Source organism: Theropithecus gelada, chromosome 6 (assembly GCF_003255815.1).
Source record: "Theropithecus gelada isolate Dixy chromosome 6, Tgel_1.0, whole genome shotgun sequence".
NCBI classification, from domain to species: Eukaryota; Metazoa; Chordata; class Mammalia; order Primates; family Cercopithecidae; genus Theropithecus; species Theropithecus gelada.
Genome location: NC_037673.1, coordinates 150147872 through 150163037, shown reverse-complemented (window position 1 = coordinate 150163037; position 15166 = coordinate 150147872). Strand labels below are relative to the sequence as shown.

The following is a 15166-nucleotide window of genomic DNA, read 5'->3' as shown; positions in this document are numbered from 1 at the left end:
GCACAGGGTTCTTAAGAGGATCGAATGGCATAGTGATACAAAACGCTTAATTAACACTGTGCTCATTAAATATGAACGACTGTCTTCCTTCTCTTCTTGAAGTCTAGGGAGTTGGTGATGTTGAGATATCTGGGGGTTACCTTTTTGGCATAAAGTGACAAACTGAAGCATCACTAGAATGCACAGGAGGAACCCAAACTGTGGAAATAATAATAACAATAATGCTACCTTACAATCAGTATAGCACGCTGCAGATTACAAATACTCTTGTGTATACAACACACAGACATGCACACATACACACATATAGCCTTAGTTGACCCTTAACATGACCCTGGGGAATGAGGAAATCATGTCACATGATGTATTACTACTATTAAATAAATTTTTTAGAGATAGGGTCTTGTTATTTTTTTAGAGATGGGGGTGGCCCAGTTCTGGTCTTGAGTTCCTAGGCTCAAGTGATCCTCTTTCCTTAGCCTCTTGAATAGCTGGAATTACAGATGTGAACCACCATACCTGGCTACACAATGTATTATTGAACATTGTGGAGATGTTTATCTTAAAAAAGTCTGAGCAGGCTAAGTGAGAACCCAGCTACCTGAAGGAGATTGGTGAGTATGCATGTTCCTGGACGAATACAAGCAGGAGGCATGTTAGATAGTGACCTTCCAGCCCTCAAGCTGTTGTAATTGTGAGTCCAAGATACTGGGAACTTGTGTATGATTAACCCAAGATGTAGACAATGATTCCTAAGTCTTAGGCATATGCGGTCTCTCTTCACCTTTCCCTCCCTGGCACAGGCATGGCTTCACATTCATAATAAGATTAGAGCAGGAGGAAGTAATTTCTGTGGGGTTGGGGCAGCAAGTCTCCTGTGATCTTCTGGCTTGAATGCCACGTATGCTTCTTGCCACGGTTGGTCCTACTGGGCTGGATTGAGAGAGGGATGGGCAGAGATGGCTCATGCTGCTGCCAGAGAGGCAGGGGGCAAGGGAAAGTGTGAGCTTAGGCAGTGTGCTAGCTAGTGGGAAAGGAGAAAGCTGTAGGACAGATGAGAAAAGAGCAAATGAACGCGCCTGCAGGTGGGCTGATCACACCCTGTGGGGGTGAGGAAGGCCAAGTTGAAAGGAAATGGCACTGCTGACAGCTCTCTCAGGGGAATGGGGGGAAGAGCTTCTGCAGATTTGACCATTTAATGAGTCTTGGTTTTCTGCAGCAAGGAAAGAGCTACATGTGGAGAATTTGAAAGCACAATCCTTCTGAGATATAGTCCTTGCATTGAGTCATCTATTATTAATTCATTACTTTATTGAGTACTGAATATGTGCTGGGCTTGGTGAGAGAGCGGAGTGGGAAGATTTTTGGAGCTGTAGTTAAAAGTTCTGGGTTGGCCTTGGTCGACCCATTAAATCCCTCCGAGCCTGTGTTTCCTCATCTGTAAAATGGGGATATTGGTGCCCACCCTTGGCCCTCATAAAGTTACTGTGAGACTAGAATGAGGCTAGATGTGTAGAAAATATTTTACAAACTGACCTTGCTGCAACCTTCTCTTCAGTGGGTATGGGAGAAAAACGAAGATAAATAACTGATTTTTATTGTAAATCCATATTTTTGAAAAATGGACCATGAGTTAGTTTGCAAGGTCAAATGATTCTGGAGTTTTTTGTTTTCTGGAGATGGAGGTCTCACTATGTGTTGCCCAGGCTGGAGTGCCATGGCTATTCACAGGCACAATCATAGTGCACTACAGCCTGGAACTCTTGGGCTCAAGCAATTATCCTGTCTTAGCCTCCCGAGTGTCTGGGTCTATAGGTGCATACCACCATGCCCTGCTTCATTCTGGATTATTTACGAAGATTCAGCATTTATCTTTCTGCCAGGCTGGGAGAGTCCAGAGTTAGATAACTTCAAAATCTAAACCTGACTCCAACAATTGACAGTTCTGTGACATTGGGAAAGTTAACCTTTCTGAGCATCACAAATGAAATGCAGATAATAATGCCTGCTTCACAGACCATTCTTATGGACATTAAAAGAGAGAGCATATCATGACATCAGGCACAGGGCCTGGCTTATAGAAATTCACCTGTACCTGATTGTGACCTCTTGGTGCCCCAGCAGTTGTATCATCTTGGACTCTTCTGATTAATATTCTTTAAGTATATTTACTATTGTACAGAGGACAGAGAATGTGCAATTAGGGGAAATGGCATCACCATCTCTGTTTGCATAGCCTTCAGAGAAATGCAATGGTTCTTGGTAACTCTTTAGATGACATTCATTGCAGCCACCTGGAGGGCTCTCTTTGAGGCATTCTGTTGAACAGAGTTTCCCCCACCTCCTTAAAGTTCTAGTGAACAGAATTTTCCACACCTCCCTAAATTTCTAGTGACGGAACAAGAACATCTGTCAGATCACCCTTCAATTTGGTTGTGCCTGCAACCAATATTAGTTTCCTTCTCATCACTTTTTTATATGCAGGGACAGCTCTTGGCCAATTACATCTTCAAGTTAACTAATGCATGTTTTTACCTTTTTCCTCTACGTAAGGGATATCAATCACATCCCCAGCAACTGTCTCATTCTCATTTGACAGAGTGCAGAGACCATCAAGAGTCAGGATGTTCATATTTTAGCTCCATTTCATCCACTTTGGCTTGTGTGACTTTGAACAAGTCTCTTGATCTTTTTAAACTTCAGGTTTTTAATTTATAAAATAGGAAAAATAATCTCTACTCCATCCATATTCAGAACATTGCTGTGGACCAAGACAGATGACAGTTATGAAAAAGCTTTATGGCTACGGAATTCTGTAGCAATGTGAAAGATGATTATTCCAGAGCAATCATCACTCTAAGTAAAAGAATCAAATGTAGTGAGTGGAATTTTGTGTATGAGTCGACACATGGTACAGATTTTTCAGGGGCTTCTTAAAACACTAAATTGCAGGTTGGCCTTGCTGGCTTGTGTATTAGTATAATTTGCCTCTGTTGTTTTTCTGTTTATACACTCTCATTTATATATGCAACCTCCCTCAAGTCCTCATGGAATGTATGCATTTAGTGTGTTTTTTAACAACAGTGGAAACACAGTTAATGCAAAGTTGATAGCCAACTGTAGGTGTCCAGTCTCTGCTGCAGAAAAAAAGTAAACATGAACAATAAAAACTCCCCTTCTCTCCCTGAAATGATTCAAAGGGGGAGAGAAAAGTGAGAGCAGCGAGAGGCTCTCTGTTAATAGACTGTTTTCCAAAGGATGAAGAAAATAAAATTTTATGGACAGAAAGGCACCCCTTTGAGGACTTATTTATCGCATCCTTAACACCAAATCTTTTTCAGAGAGCTTTCAATTATTTATGAGTTAACGCTCACAGTCCCTGCTCCAACCCTCAGGAGGGGATTCTTTCCTCTGATAGCAGAGGAGAAAATGGAGGCTGACAGGAGTCAGGATGGTGACATTGGAGCCTCAATACACACACATGGATCTGGACATGAAAAGTTTGAATTCGATCAAACTGTTTGCTAATCAGTTGCTAACTATGGAAACAACCGGTTGTATCTCCAACACTGACTTCCTTTTTCTTACTTAGTTATATGGTTTATAGCTTGTCACTGATTGTTGGATCAAAATTCCTTTGGTTATTCGAGATGGAAATCTAACTAAAAGCAACTAGGCAAAAGAAGCAATCGATTAGTTCATGTCCCTGGGAAATCTGGTTAAGGGGGCCCACCTCTGGAAAATTGGGTCCAGGGACTCACATGCCGTCAGGACTTTTTCCCTCTGTTATGAATTTTGGAAAAGTTATCTTTGCTCTTTCTTGCTGTAGAGAGGCTTTCTCTACATGATTTAGGAGATACCCTTGGATACTTTTTGCTTGTATTCAAAAGTAAGACCTCCCTCGCATTTGATCTCCACATTTAAATGTCCTGGAGACGGATTCTAATTGGCCCAACTTGGGCCATATGATCATATATAGCCCAATCATTGTGGCCAGTGCAAAAAGGGACTATAGTTGCCTGGGCCAGAGGTGTGGGTAGGGCAGGGTACTAAGATTGTCAGTACAAACAGGATCACATGATTTGAGCTCCTCCCCAAAGGGAGGAATGCCCTGTTGCCAAAATCCACAGATATCCACTACCAGTATTATACTTTTTTTTTCCCCTAATAGTTTTCCAATGCCTGAGAAGCTAGTTTCTATATAATTACTGAATGGGGTCTAACCAGTTCATTAAGCTGATTACTCAATCAAATTGAATTAATAGCATCTTTTTCTTTCTTTCCTAAATGAGTGTGTATGTGAAGACAAGACCGCCAGGTCACAATGCGTTTTTTTTGAAAGAAAAATCAAAATGATTTTCTTTTTCTGATCAGGTTTCAAAGCAAGTTGGAGAAAAGGATAAGGAGTTATTTTAATTTTCTAGCATATTTATATAAATATCAGCTTAATAAAATCACTTCTTACTCCTGGAATCATTTAGATAGCTACTTAATCTTCCACTTCAAACTCTAGATACATTCAGCATCAGGTTTCTCTGCTGAATAGCCAACTTCGAAGTCTTTCATGACTACTTTTCAGGTGTACACACTAAAACAAAGACTTCCCAACTGTAAAATTGTGAACTTTGCCTTCAACATCCTCTAATTGCGAATCCTTTTCTTACTTTCCTGCTCACCCTATCCTTCAAGTGCCTTTCTATAATTTCTTTTTTTTTTTTCCTTTTTTTTTTTTTGAGACGGAATCTCCCTCTGTTGCCCAGGCTGGAGTGCAGTGGCACAATCTCAGCTCACTGCAAACTCCACCTCCTGGGTTCAAGTGATTCTTCTGCCTCAGCCACCCGAGTAGCTGGGACTGCAGGCGCACACCACCACACCAGTCTAATTTTTGTATTCTTAGTAGAGATGGGTGTTTCATCATATATGACCAGGCTGGTCTCGAACTCCTGACCTCGTGATCTGCCCGCCTCGGCCTCCCAAAGTGCTAGGATTACAGGCATGAGCCACTGCACCTGGCCTATAATTTCTATTAAAAGCTATTATTAAGAAAACACCTTGTAACAGGTATGTAGGGCCAGTTTGATTTTGCCAGATATTTTTGCATACTAAGTGCATTTACAAAGAAACTTAACAAACTTTGTGGAATAAAAGGCTTTCTTTTGGATAAGGAATTTGGGGGGATACAGTAAACACTAAGGAAATGTTTTTGGTTGGGGGAAATTTGGTCATGATCCTGAAGTCCCACTATCTAGGCATTTGCCTACTCTATTGAGATTTGAGACTAGTCTTACTTACAGCTTTCAGCTGCCTCTCTTTAAAACACCTTCCTTAGATCATTGCACAGTTTATCCAGATACCCTCAAGTAACTCTACAAAAGTAGAAAGAAAAGCCAGACATTGAGTTTTAGGATTGTTTAAATGTGAGAAAACCTCTTTCTTACATGCAGAGTACCCTGGACTTTGAGCCAGGAGAGCTAGCTTCTAGCTATTAGCTTCTGGCTAGTCTAACTAGGAACTCATGTGACCCTAGGCAAGTCACTTATTCTCTTACGTTTCAAGTTCGCTTATTATATTATAAAATATAGTTGGATAAAATAATGGTTATATAATTTATAACATCCCATTCAACTCTTAATGACTTTTCTGAGTCTTTGTTCATTTATTTAAAACGTTTATCCAGTTGAAATGCTACTATCTCTCTCCAAAGATATTGTGAGTATGAAGTCAGACCATGTATGTAAAATGCCCAGCGCAGTGTAGATGTTCAACAAATAGCAGTGGTAATGTTTATAGCTATTAATTATTCTACCACATAGTTCCTGTGGCTTGGTGTTTATGGACTGATTGCGTGTGTTGCTTTCTTTGCTGGTTGGTAACAACAGCCTTACTGTGGCAATAGTCCAAACACTTACATGTAAAGCCCTTACATGCACTAAAAGACACCCTACCATGTGTCATTATAAGATATTACTGTCAATATTTCCCATGGGCCAAAAAGCCTATAATTATTCAGGAATTGAGGAGAATGTTCTGCTATACCAATGAAGGTGGATATGTCGCAAAGAAGCTTCCCTTCTTCATCTTGTGCTCAGGGTGATTTATAAATCCATCATGGTCCCTTTTTTTTTTTTTTTTTTTGAGATGGAGTGTCACTTTGTCGCCAAGGCTAGAGTGCAGTAGCACAATCTAGGCTCACTGCAAACTCCACCTCGGGGGTTCACAGCATTCTCCTGCCTCAGCCTCCGAGTAGCCGGGACTACAGGTGTCCACCACCACGCCCGGCTAATTTTCTGTATTTTTAGTAGAGGCGGGTTTTCACCGTGTTAGCCAGGATGGTCTTGATTTCCCGACCTCGTGATATGCCCACCTCAGCCTCCCAAAGTGCTGGGATTACAGGTGTAAGCCACCGTGCCTGGCCCATGGTTCCCTTTTATTGAGTATAGACTGGGCTCAGAATCCTCCTCAACACAGTGCCTTTGTTAGTACAACACCCACTGGGGCCCTGGTAGTTACTGGCTCCTTGTCTGGTGACTTTCTTACACAATCAAGCAGTGCCATCCACAGGTGTCAGGTCTCCCCTGTTCTGGTAGTATCCTTCTGGGGCTTTTTACTGGAAACCGTCATGTGGACAGATGGCTTCTAACTATCTGTTATGTGAGTTCCCGTGTTGCAGGAATTACATAAAATCTAGGTGGCTAAAGTTCTGCTTCTACTTCTGAGCCTCAGTTTGCACACGTACAGAATTAGGATGGTGATCCTGCCTCACAGAGTTGTTGCGATGAGGGTTAAATGACAGGAAAGGTGGAAAGTGCCTTGCACACTACCTGGCACATAATAGATGCCTACACTGTGCTAGTTTCTTGCTAAGCTCAATACCTGATACATGCATGAATTTCTTTTTCAGCTCCGGAAACTTCAACAACTCCCTATTTCATGATGAATTAAGCATCAGCTCCCCACGTCCAGTCCAGCCTTCTCTTTTACCACTCTGCTTGGCAATGTGGTGCCAGCTACATTGAGAGATCACACTTTCCCAAAGAAACCTTGCCTATTCCCGATTCCATGCCTTAGCATTTCAGCTCTCCCTCTCTCATTCATTACCTCATTCAATGAATACCGATTGAGAAATTATTATGTGCTAGATATTGTGCTGGGCAGAGAAGGTCCCTCTTCTTGTGAATACATATTCTAGATGCGGGGGAGAGAACAATAAGCAAGTAAACAAGATATTATTAGGTGGTGATGAGTAATGCAAGAGTGAGTAACTTTAGAGCCAGTTTAGATATGGTGGACAGGAAATGCCATCTGAGGAGATGACATTTTGCATTAAGATGTGGATGATGGCGAGCCAACCTCACAAAGATCTAGGTGAAGAGGGTTTCAAGTCGAGGAAACAGCAGGTGCAAAAGTGTTCAAGTGGGACTGTTCTTGGCATGTTTGGGGAACAGGACAGAAGCTGGAATAGCTGAAAAACAGAGATCAAGGGAAGAGGGGTATGGATGATCATGTAATCTGAGGTCAGAGGCCCTTCTTCAGAGACTGGACACAAGATGATGATGGCATGTGGAAGATGACCCAGGCACTTTGCCTTTATTCCCATCTGGCACGAACCAGGTCAAAACTTGTGTTTTACTTAGTGGTGCTTATGTGTCTTATTTTTCCTTCCTGACTCTCAACTTTCCAAGGGACAGGTCTACGACTTATTTGTCTCTTATTCTCCATGACATCTACTTGTGGACACGGGTGCTTACCCTATGTTTGTTAGAAGGATGCATGTGTATTATTCTGGGATAAAAGTAAAAGCGAAGCTTATTCAGTCTCTTGGGGGAAAGGCGGGCTCACCAATAGGTCTCTGAACTTGTTCTGGCTGCAGAGGCACCCGGCAAAAAGAGCAGGGAGACTGGGAAGAGCATAAACCACATCTGCAGGCAGAGTCACCTGCTCTCTCTTGAGCCATGTTGTTAGGTCTGTCTGATTGCCTGATTGAACCTCTGACCTTGGCTTCTCTAGCCTGTATCTGTGTATAGGGCCGAACTCTTCTGACTGCAGCTTCCTTCGGCAAACTCAACTTCTTTGCCGAAATTCATGTTAAGTGTTCATCTTCTCTGAAGGTTTACTTGATTTAGGATCTTCATCCTGCTCCTATTCAGCCTTATTTTGTCATCGTCCACATCCCAACATGCTACTGGGATGCTGTAATTACGTGAGACAAGGTTTCTCGCCTTGGCACTATTGACACCTTGAGCTGCATAGTTCTTTGTTGTGTGGGGCTTCCTTGTGCATTGCAGGCTATTTAGCAGGACCCCTGGTCTCTATCCACTAAATGCCAATTGCAATTCTATTCCCCAGTTTTGATAACCCCAAATGTCTCCAGATATTGCTAAATGTCTCCTAGGGACAACATCGCTCCTGGTTGAGGATTACTGAAAAACAGGATCTTAGATATTGTTAGATTTATCCTCCTTCCTTCATTTCACAGACTAGGACACTGAGGCCAAAAGTACTGAAATGAGTTGCCCAGGGTATTTACAGCATATTGATAGTAATGCAAGCAATAGACTTCATATCTTTAAAATCTCTGTTCACTGCTTTCTGTAGCACAGTGAAAGCTCCCCAAGAGGCGATCAAGTAAAGTGGAAATGATAAATGTAACTTTGGAGACAGACTTGGATTAGAATCTAGGCCAAGCCATTGGTTGGTTGCATGACTTTGGGTTCTGAGCTTCCATTTCCTCTTACGATGGTGATAAATCCCTGTCTCGCAGGATTGTTTTGAGGACAAAAAGATGTACTCGAAACCCTAGCTTCCTACCTGGTATGCAGTTAATGCTGAGTAAATGCTGGTTCCCATTCCTTGGTGTGCTATAAAAATGGCAAATAGCATTGAGGAAGAGGACTTAAGAGTTAGAGTCACCAGAGGACTCAGTGTGCCCAGGAAGATGCAGTTGATGGGCAGTGCCTTCCAGTGGACTTTGTTAAAAATGCGGGTGGTGTGATCTGGTGTCTATAATGGAAACAGCCAAGTAGTTTTCCGGTTTGGAAAATAACTGACCGTGTTGAAGGCTGACTCATTTGACTAGGTTGTTTTTTTCTCCTTTCCTGAGGAGGGACCTCTGTGATGATTATCTTATCTCTAATGTCTTTTGTCTCTTCTTATCCCCAGCAGAATGTTATGTTATTACAAACACGCCTAAAGGGTAAAGGAGCATGTAGAGCTCAAGTTGGGGACTCTGTCTTTTCTTCCTCTGGTATCAGATAAATTAATGACATTTTGCTCTTTAGGACTATGGAGATTTGATATCTGGGGCTATCTTGCCCAGTCTAGGCTCTTACTCACTGGGACACCTGGATAGAGGAGATACTGTTCACAGGTGTAATACTGGCCTCTGGCTTTCACAAGAAACTGAGTTCCCTCGGCCCACAGACGTTCGTACAACTCAGAATGTGCCCAGAGCAACAGGAAGGAGAAACCGCACTGAAAAAGTGACTGCCATCAGGTGACCTGGGCTCTGTGATTGGTCTGGCCACTAACAAATATTCCTAATATAGCACTTCATAATTTTCAAAGAAGTTTTCATGAATGCTTTCTTTGATCCCCAGGATGGCTGGATTGTAGTAGTTCTCAACCTTGGCTGCACATTGTAATCACTTGGGAGTTCAAAGCAAACAATAATAATTATTATTTAAAAAAACCTACTATGCCTGTGCTTCATTTCAGACCGACTAAATCTGGAGATATGTCTTGGACATTGGTGATTTTTTAAAACTTCCCTAGTTGATGCTAATGTGCAAGCAGGGTTGAGAATCATTGCCTTTGTCCCATTTCTTTGATGAGTAAAATAAGACTGAGGGCAGTACATTTTCTTGTCCAAGCTTGAAAGACATAGCCAGGAGAAGCCAGGTATTGTAAACTCTAATCCACTGGCCTTCCCAACTTTTCTTCTTCTTCTTTTTTTTTGTTTTTGTTTCTGTTTTGAGATAGAATCTCACTCTGTTGCCCAGGCTGGAGTGCAGCAGTGCGATCTCAGCTCACTGCAACCTCCACCTCCCAGGTTCAAGCAATTCTCCTGCCTCAGCCTCCTGAGTAGCTAGGATTACAGGCATGTGCTACCATGCCTGGGTAATTTTTGTATTTTTTCAGTAGAAACAGGATTTCACCATGTTGACCAGGCTGGTCTTGAACTCCTGGTCTTAGGCGATCTGCACGCCTTGGCCTCCCAAAGTATGGGATTACAGGCATAAGCCACCACACCCAGCCAAGAACTTCACTTTTTTTGGACCTTTATCCCTATAGAAATTCTTTCTTAAATAGCATGTAAGCATTTGTTGTGGAACAAACTTGCTATTTTGTCTCTTATTCGAGGTAGGTTGATTTTTTGCTTTATTTCAGTGAAAGACATCCATGCCCGCTCTTGCAGGGCCTTGCTGGCTTCATCTCAGTGCCCATCAGGGTGTTATTGACTAGAGGAGCTGAAGAGTAGGGATATAAAAGATTCAAGAAAAAGTCTTGGTGATCGTGACTTCCTTCCTCCCTCTTCCCCTCTCCTGTACACGCACAGGACATCAAGTTAATAGTGAACTCTAGGGATCTGGAATGGAAGAAAATCAGAGGATATGCATTTCAGCGTTCACACCTGTAACATCTCTCTGACAGGGGGCGCTGTTCTAAGTCCAGTGTTAACCTAATTTTACTATGGAGTTACTTTGACCACTAGTTGAACCTAAATCCATTGCCCTTGTAATGACCAGAACTGATCCTGAACTTGCCCAAACAGAAAAAGTTATCTCCATTTTCCTCATGAAAGCTCTGGGGACCCTCTTGTAGGCTGGATCAACCATTGCTAATGGAACCTGGTTTTTAGTCCCCTCCCTTACCTGCTTGCTACTCCTGAGCCTAGATCCATTGTAAAGGTGCTATAAGTGGCACCCTTCCCTCCTCTTTTCTTTTTGCAATCCTGTCTAGATTAATGATCTCTCCATGCCCTAAGAGCATGGACTGGCTTTCCAAAAAGAGTATCTGGTATGGGTTTTACCATTCCATTTTCAGTTACTTTGGCATAATAGGTAGGTAGAGAACTCACTTGGTATTTCCTGGCCATAGTTCATCATGACCTGGTTAACAGTGAGGTGGGTAGTTAGGGTTGTAAAGGCTTGGATTTAGACGGACTTAGTTCAAATCCTGGTGCTGTCACTTACAGGTCTGTGAGCAAGTTATGTAATTTCTTTAAGTTTCAGATTCCTCATCTGAAAGGCCCTACTTTGAGGGCTTCTGTCATGATATAGAAGGTATGAAGTGTGCTTAACATAGTAAGTGCTCAATACATGGCAGCCTGTGCTATGATAGCCATTATGACCATTGTCCAAGCTATTTGACAGTAAGGCAACAGAAATCATTTTTCTCTGCAGTCAGCTGGTGTTAAGTGCTTTCTCACTCAGAGGTACCCTAGATGCTGCAAGGTGTATGCAAACAATGACTGTAGCTTCACACAAACCTGCCAGTTTCTCTTCTTTCTCCCAACCCTTTTCTATTGTAGTAGTTATTGTCCATGCTACTGTTTGAGCTTCTCTGTTCATTTATTTTAGACCTCTGGTCGTTGTTAATATGCAGTGTTCCTTGGGAAAGAAAATACTTGAAGCTGTTCTTAATCATTGATATCTATGTATCAACAAATGTCAGATCCTTTACAGAAAGCCATTTTGCTTAAGGGGGAAAAAAAGCTTCTAGGCAAGAATGAAAGTTGTGGTGTCTGAGGACCAAAATTATCCTCTGGATAATCTAGACTTATAAGCATGGTCTAGATTTGGTTCTGGCTGTGACTTTGTGCACATCACAGCTAGACCTCTCCAGTTTGGGGATGTCTGGGAGATGTTCCATGTGAACCATCCAGTTCCCTAGAGGTACTGTGATGGCTCCAAGTCAAGCTCTGGTTTTTATGCAATTGGAATTGTGGCTCCTAGAAGCCAAATACCACCGTTTGCCTTTTGTTGTTGTTGTGGTTATCCTATTTGGATGAATAACTCACAAGTTCTAGTTCAGCTGAAATGACTCGAGAGCTGTTTGTGAGTTAGAAACAGTGGTCACAGTTAAAAACCTACTAGTCTTAGGCTCTGCAATAAGGAAATAATCTCTAGAGCCCCGGCTTCAGAAATGGCACAAAAATGGAATGGACAAATATGAAAAGTAGATAATGGATCCACAGTGATTTAATATTCGGTGATATTTTCATTTTATGCAAATACCAAAAGAAAAAAAACCTGGCTATTTGAAAGAAAAACAGGAACCAAAAAAATATTTAGTGTTTGATCAAGCAAGAATCCTTTCACACATCTGCCAAGAGAGTTAAAACAAATATAGATGTTAAATAAAAGGCCCAGGTACCAAAGAGCAAAATTTAATGAAAGCCAGAACTGTTAAGTATGGATTCCTGTTGAGAAAAATGTCAGTCTCTTTCAGAGTTTCCCCAATGCTCTATTTTTAAGAAAAGTGTAGTAAAAATACATAATACAAGTTAACTTTTTTCTTGCTTTTGTTTTCCTTTCATTTCTCCATTGATGAAAAAGCATATTTCGCCAGAGTCTTGGACCCCCTCATGGCATAGACCCTCATTTCTAGCACAAACAAGTCTCTCTTTATCCGCTCATGTTACTGGTGGGCTCAGTAGCTGGAGAGGCGTCTTACCAGGCCAAAGGCAAAAAGTCTTTGAAGCATGTTGATGTTAAAGGGTTATTTCCAACTCTTCCAAGATGCAGACACCTTAATGGTGGATCACTTCGGATTCTGCAGTGGTAGTCTGAAGGCTGAGAAAAAGCTTGTGTGAGGGCAGGGGCTGAGGGACATCAGATGGCAGTAGTGAAAAGCAATCATCCATCTTGAGGGTCTGGTTTCATGAACCATGCCCACATTGACACGCGAGAGACTGAACAACAACACTTGAGTCGAAAAAGGGAAGAGTTTGATTTTGGAAGGATTCTTTGCTATGACTGATGACAGGAGAGTGGAGAGATATAGAGATGTTGTGGGTCCACTGAGAGAATCCACAGAAAAGCCAGTCAAGCTGCACCTACCCCTAGATAGGCTCCAAAACCTTTAGCATGTCAATTGCTAATGATAACCCCTAGCAGAGAAAATTGGATAGAAGTAGGGGGTAAGGGAACAAGCCAGAGTACGGTTATCAGTAAAAGCTAATGACACATGGCACGCACTGAATCATGCACCTAGGAGAGTGACTGCTGGAGAGCTGGAAGCCAGTTGCACCAAGAATGAGAGTTGGGATCTCCAAGAAAGCTATATGTCAGGGATTCTCACTTCCAACCAAAGTTGCACTCAGCCTGGGCTTCTCTCTATAAACCCTGCCACTTCACTAATCTTGCTTTAGTTCAGCTTTGTAGCCCTAATCATAGGTATATTGGAATACAACGTTCTCATGCTGTCTTAGCTGGGGGAAGGTCAGCCTCCTTGGGTTAGAACCTGGGATCGAAGGTCTTAAGGTGCCCTAAATGTCATTATCAACTTAATCCATCTCCCTATACGTCTTCAATTATTTCCTGGGGTATCTCACTTTCTAAAGATGACAGAGCATTATCTGGCCACATGCTAAAACAACACTTTATATTAACATAAAAACCCAAGTTCTTTGCATGAGCATAAACTTCATATGTGTTTTCTCAAACCTAGGATAGGGCACACCATGGAAAGCTCTATTTTGTACGAAATTTTGATGAGGCTTCCTCTTCCAAAATTATTCTGTCACCTTTCTTTCACACTTAGCTTGCATAGCATTGCTCTCCATGTCAGAGGCTCCATAGAAGAAGAGAATCTACCCCACAATGGGTTCCTGCTTAGGTACCAGGCAAAGAGAAAGTGAGAATCGTGGGCAATATCTCCCCTGGCTGTTATCTCTTCCCAAAATTCTGCTTGGTTTAGGAGGCCAAGTGCCTTCAGCTACCAGACTGCCATTGAGCCTGAGCACACCAGAAGGACATACTTCTCAGGGCCGAGGTTGACTCTGAAGAAATATACCATACCACCTATGGCCTGTGAAATGGCTCTTCCACATTAAAGGAACTGTTTTTCTGAGCAGCAGTAACTTGAGAAGTCCTTCTCTGACTGCACATCTGCCCCTGCCCTCTCCACCACCCTCATCCTGAGTTGCTTTTCACCTGTGTTCTCCACTAAATCAGTGCTTAAGCAGTGCCCCACTTGGGGAAGGCAGCCCACTTCTCCAACAATGTCTGTCCCCACCAAAGGCTTGGGGCCAAGGAGTGGAGGGTAACATGGAAAGCTCCCATGGAGAATTAGTTTGAAGGTTGCTTTTTTCCCTCTTGCTTGTAAAGTGGAACAAATATTGAATCTCCAATCTGAAAACTGAAGAGGGATAGGTAGGGAGTTGGGGATAAGAAGTAAGGAGAAGGAAAGGGCCTAACAGAACCTGCAAACCATGGATATTAGTAAGAAAAAAAGTTGCACACACTAAGACACACTAACAACTGAATTAAAATAAAACAGTGCAGTTTCCTCATTAGTGTTCCAGTGACTCTACTGTCAGAGACACAGGATTCATTAGACAGGGTTACTCTCCCCTTATTGCAGTACAGTGTTATTTTTTCATCCTCACTTAGCAAACAGAAAAGGGTGAAAGAACATCAAAAAAAGGAAAGGGACAGAAAAATGGTTTTTCAATTCTTCAGGAAAACCTGTTGAATCATCCTTCTTGTGGTCGCAGTGGTTGGTGGTGGTTGCGTTTCATTTTGTTGTTGTTTTTGGCACTGAAGGGTTTGGGATGGGGCTGGGGAGCCCGAGCCTGCTCCCCAAGGGGTCTCCATCTGCTCCAGTTACAATCCTGTGGCTCCCAAGGGCATCCCTGAACTGTGGCTCATGCAAGGAATCGATTGCATGGACTTGGGGAAGTCATGGCTGACCACCCGACCATTCTCTCCACTGCCGCCGCTGCTGGCTCCTGCCCCACTGTTGCGGGGGAGGGTCGATGTCCGTATGGCTTCATTGATGGATTGCTGTGGGATCAAACAAAAACCCTTTTCAGGAGGACCGGGGGTTCTTCCCCGGGTCCTTGGCAATGACAGGCAATGGGAATGAATCAAGACTGGACTTCAAATATAACTCCAACTCTGCTTCCCCATCCACCCCCTCTTCTATTCTACAATGCTAATTC

At 42.5% G+C, this 15166-nt stretch overlaps 1 protein-coding gene across 10 annotated transcripts in view; it reads right to left on the bottom strand.

Moving 5' to 3' along the window:
- Positions 1-12244: 12244 nt before the first annotated feature.
- Positions 12245-15166, bottom strand: part of GRIA1 (glutamate ionotropic receptor AMPA type subunit 1) — a 322279-nt gene continuing 319357 nt past the window's right edge. For 7 of the 10 annotated variants that reach the window (XR_003119866.1, XM_025388301.1, XM_025388300.1 and 4 more), the window contains one exon: positions 12245-15029. Coding sequence is in view for 8 of the 10 variants with exons in the window: in XM_025388301.1 (XP_025244086.1) it covers positions 14829-15029 (201 nt within the window). In the remaining 2 variants the exon portion in view is untranslated. The remainder of the gene's footprint in view (positions 15030-15166) is intronic. The other 3 variants (XR_003119865.1, XM_025388303.1, XM_025388305.1) reach the window with 1 other exon arrangement.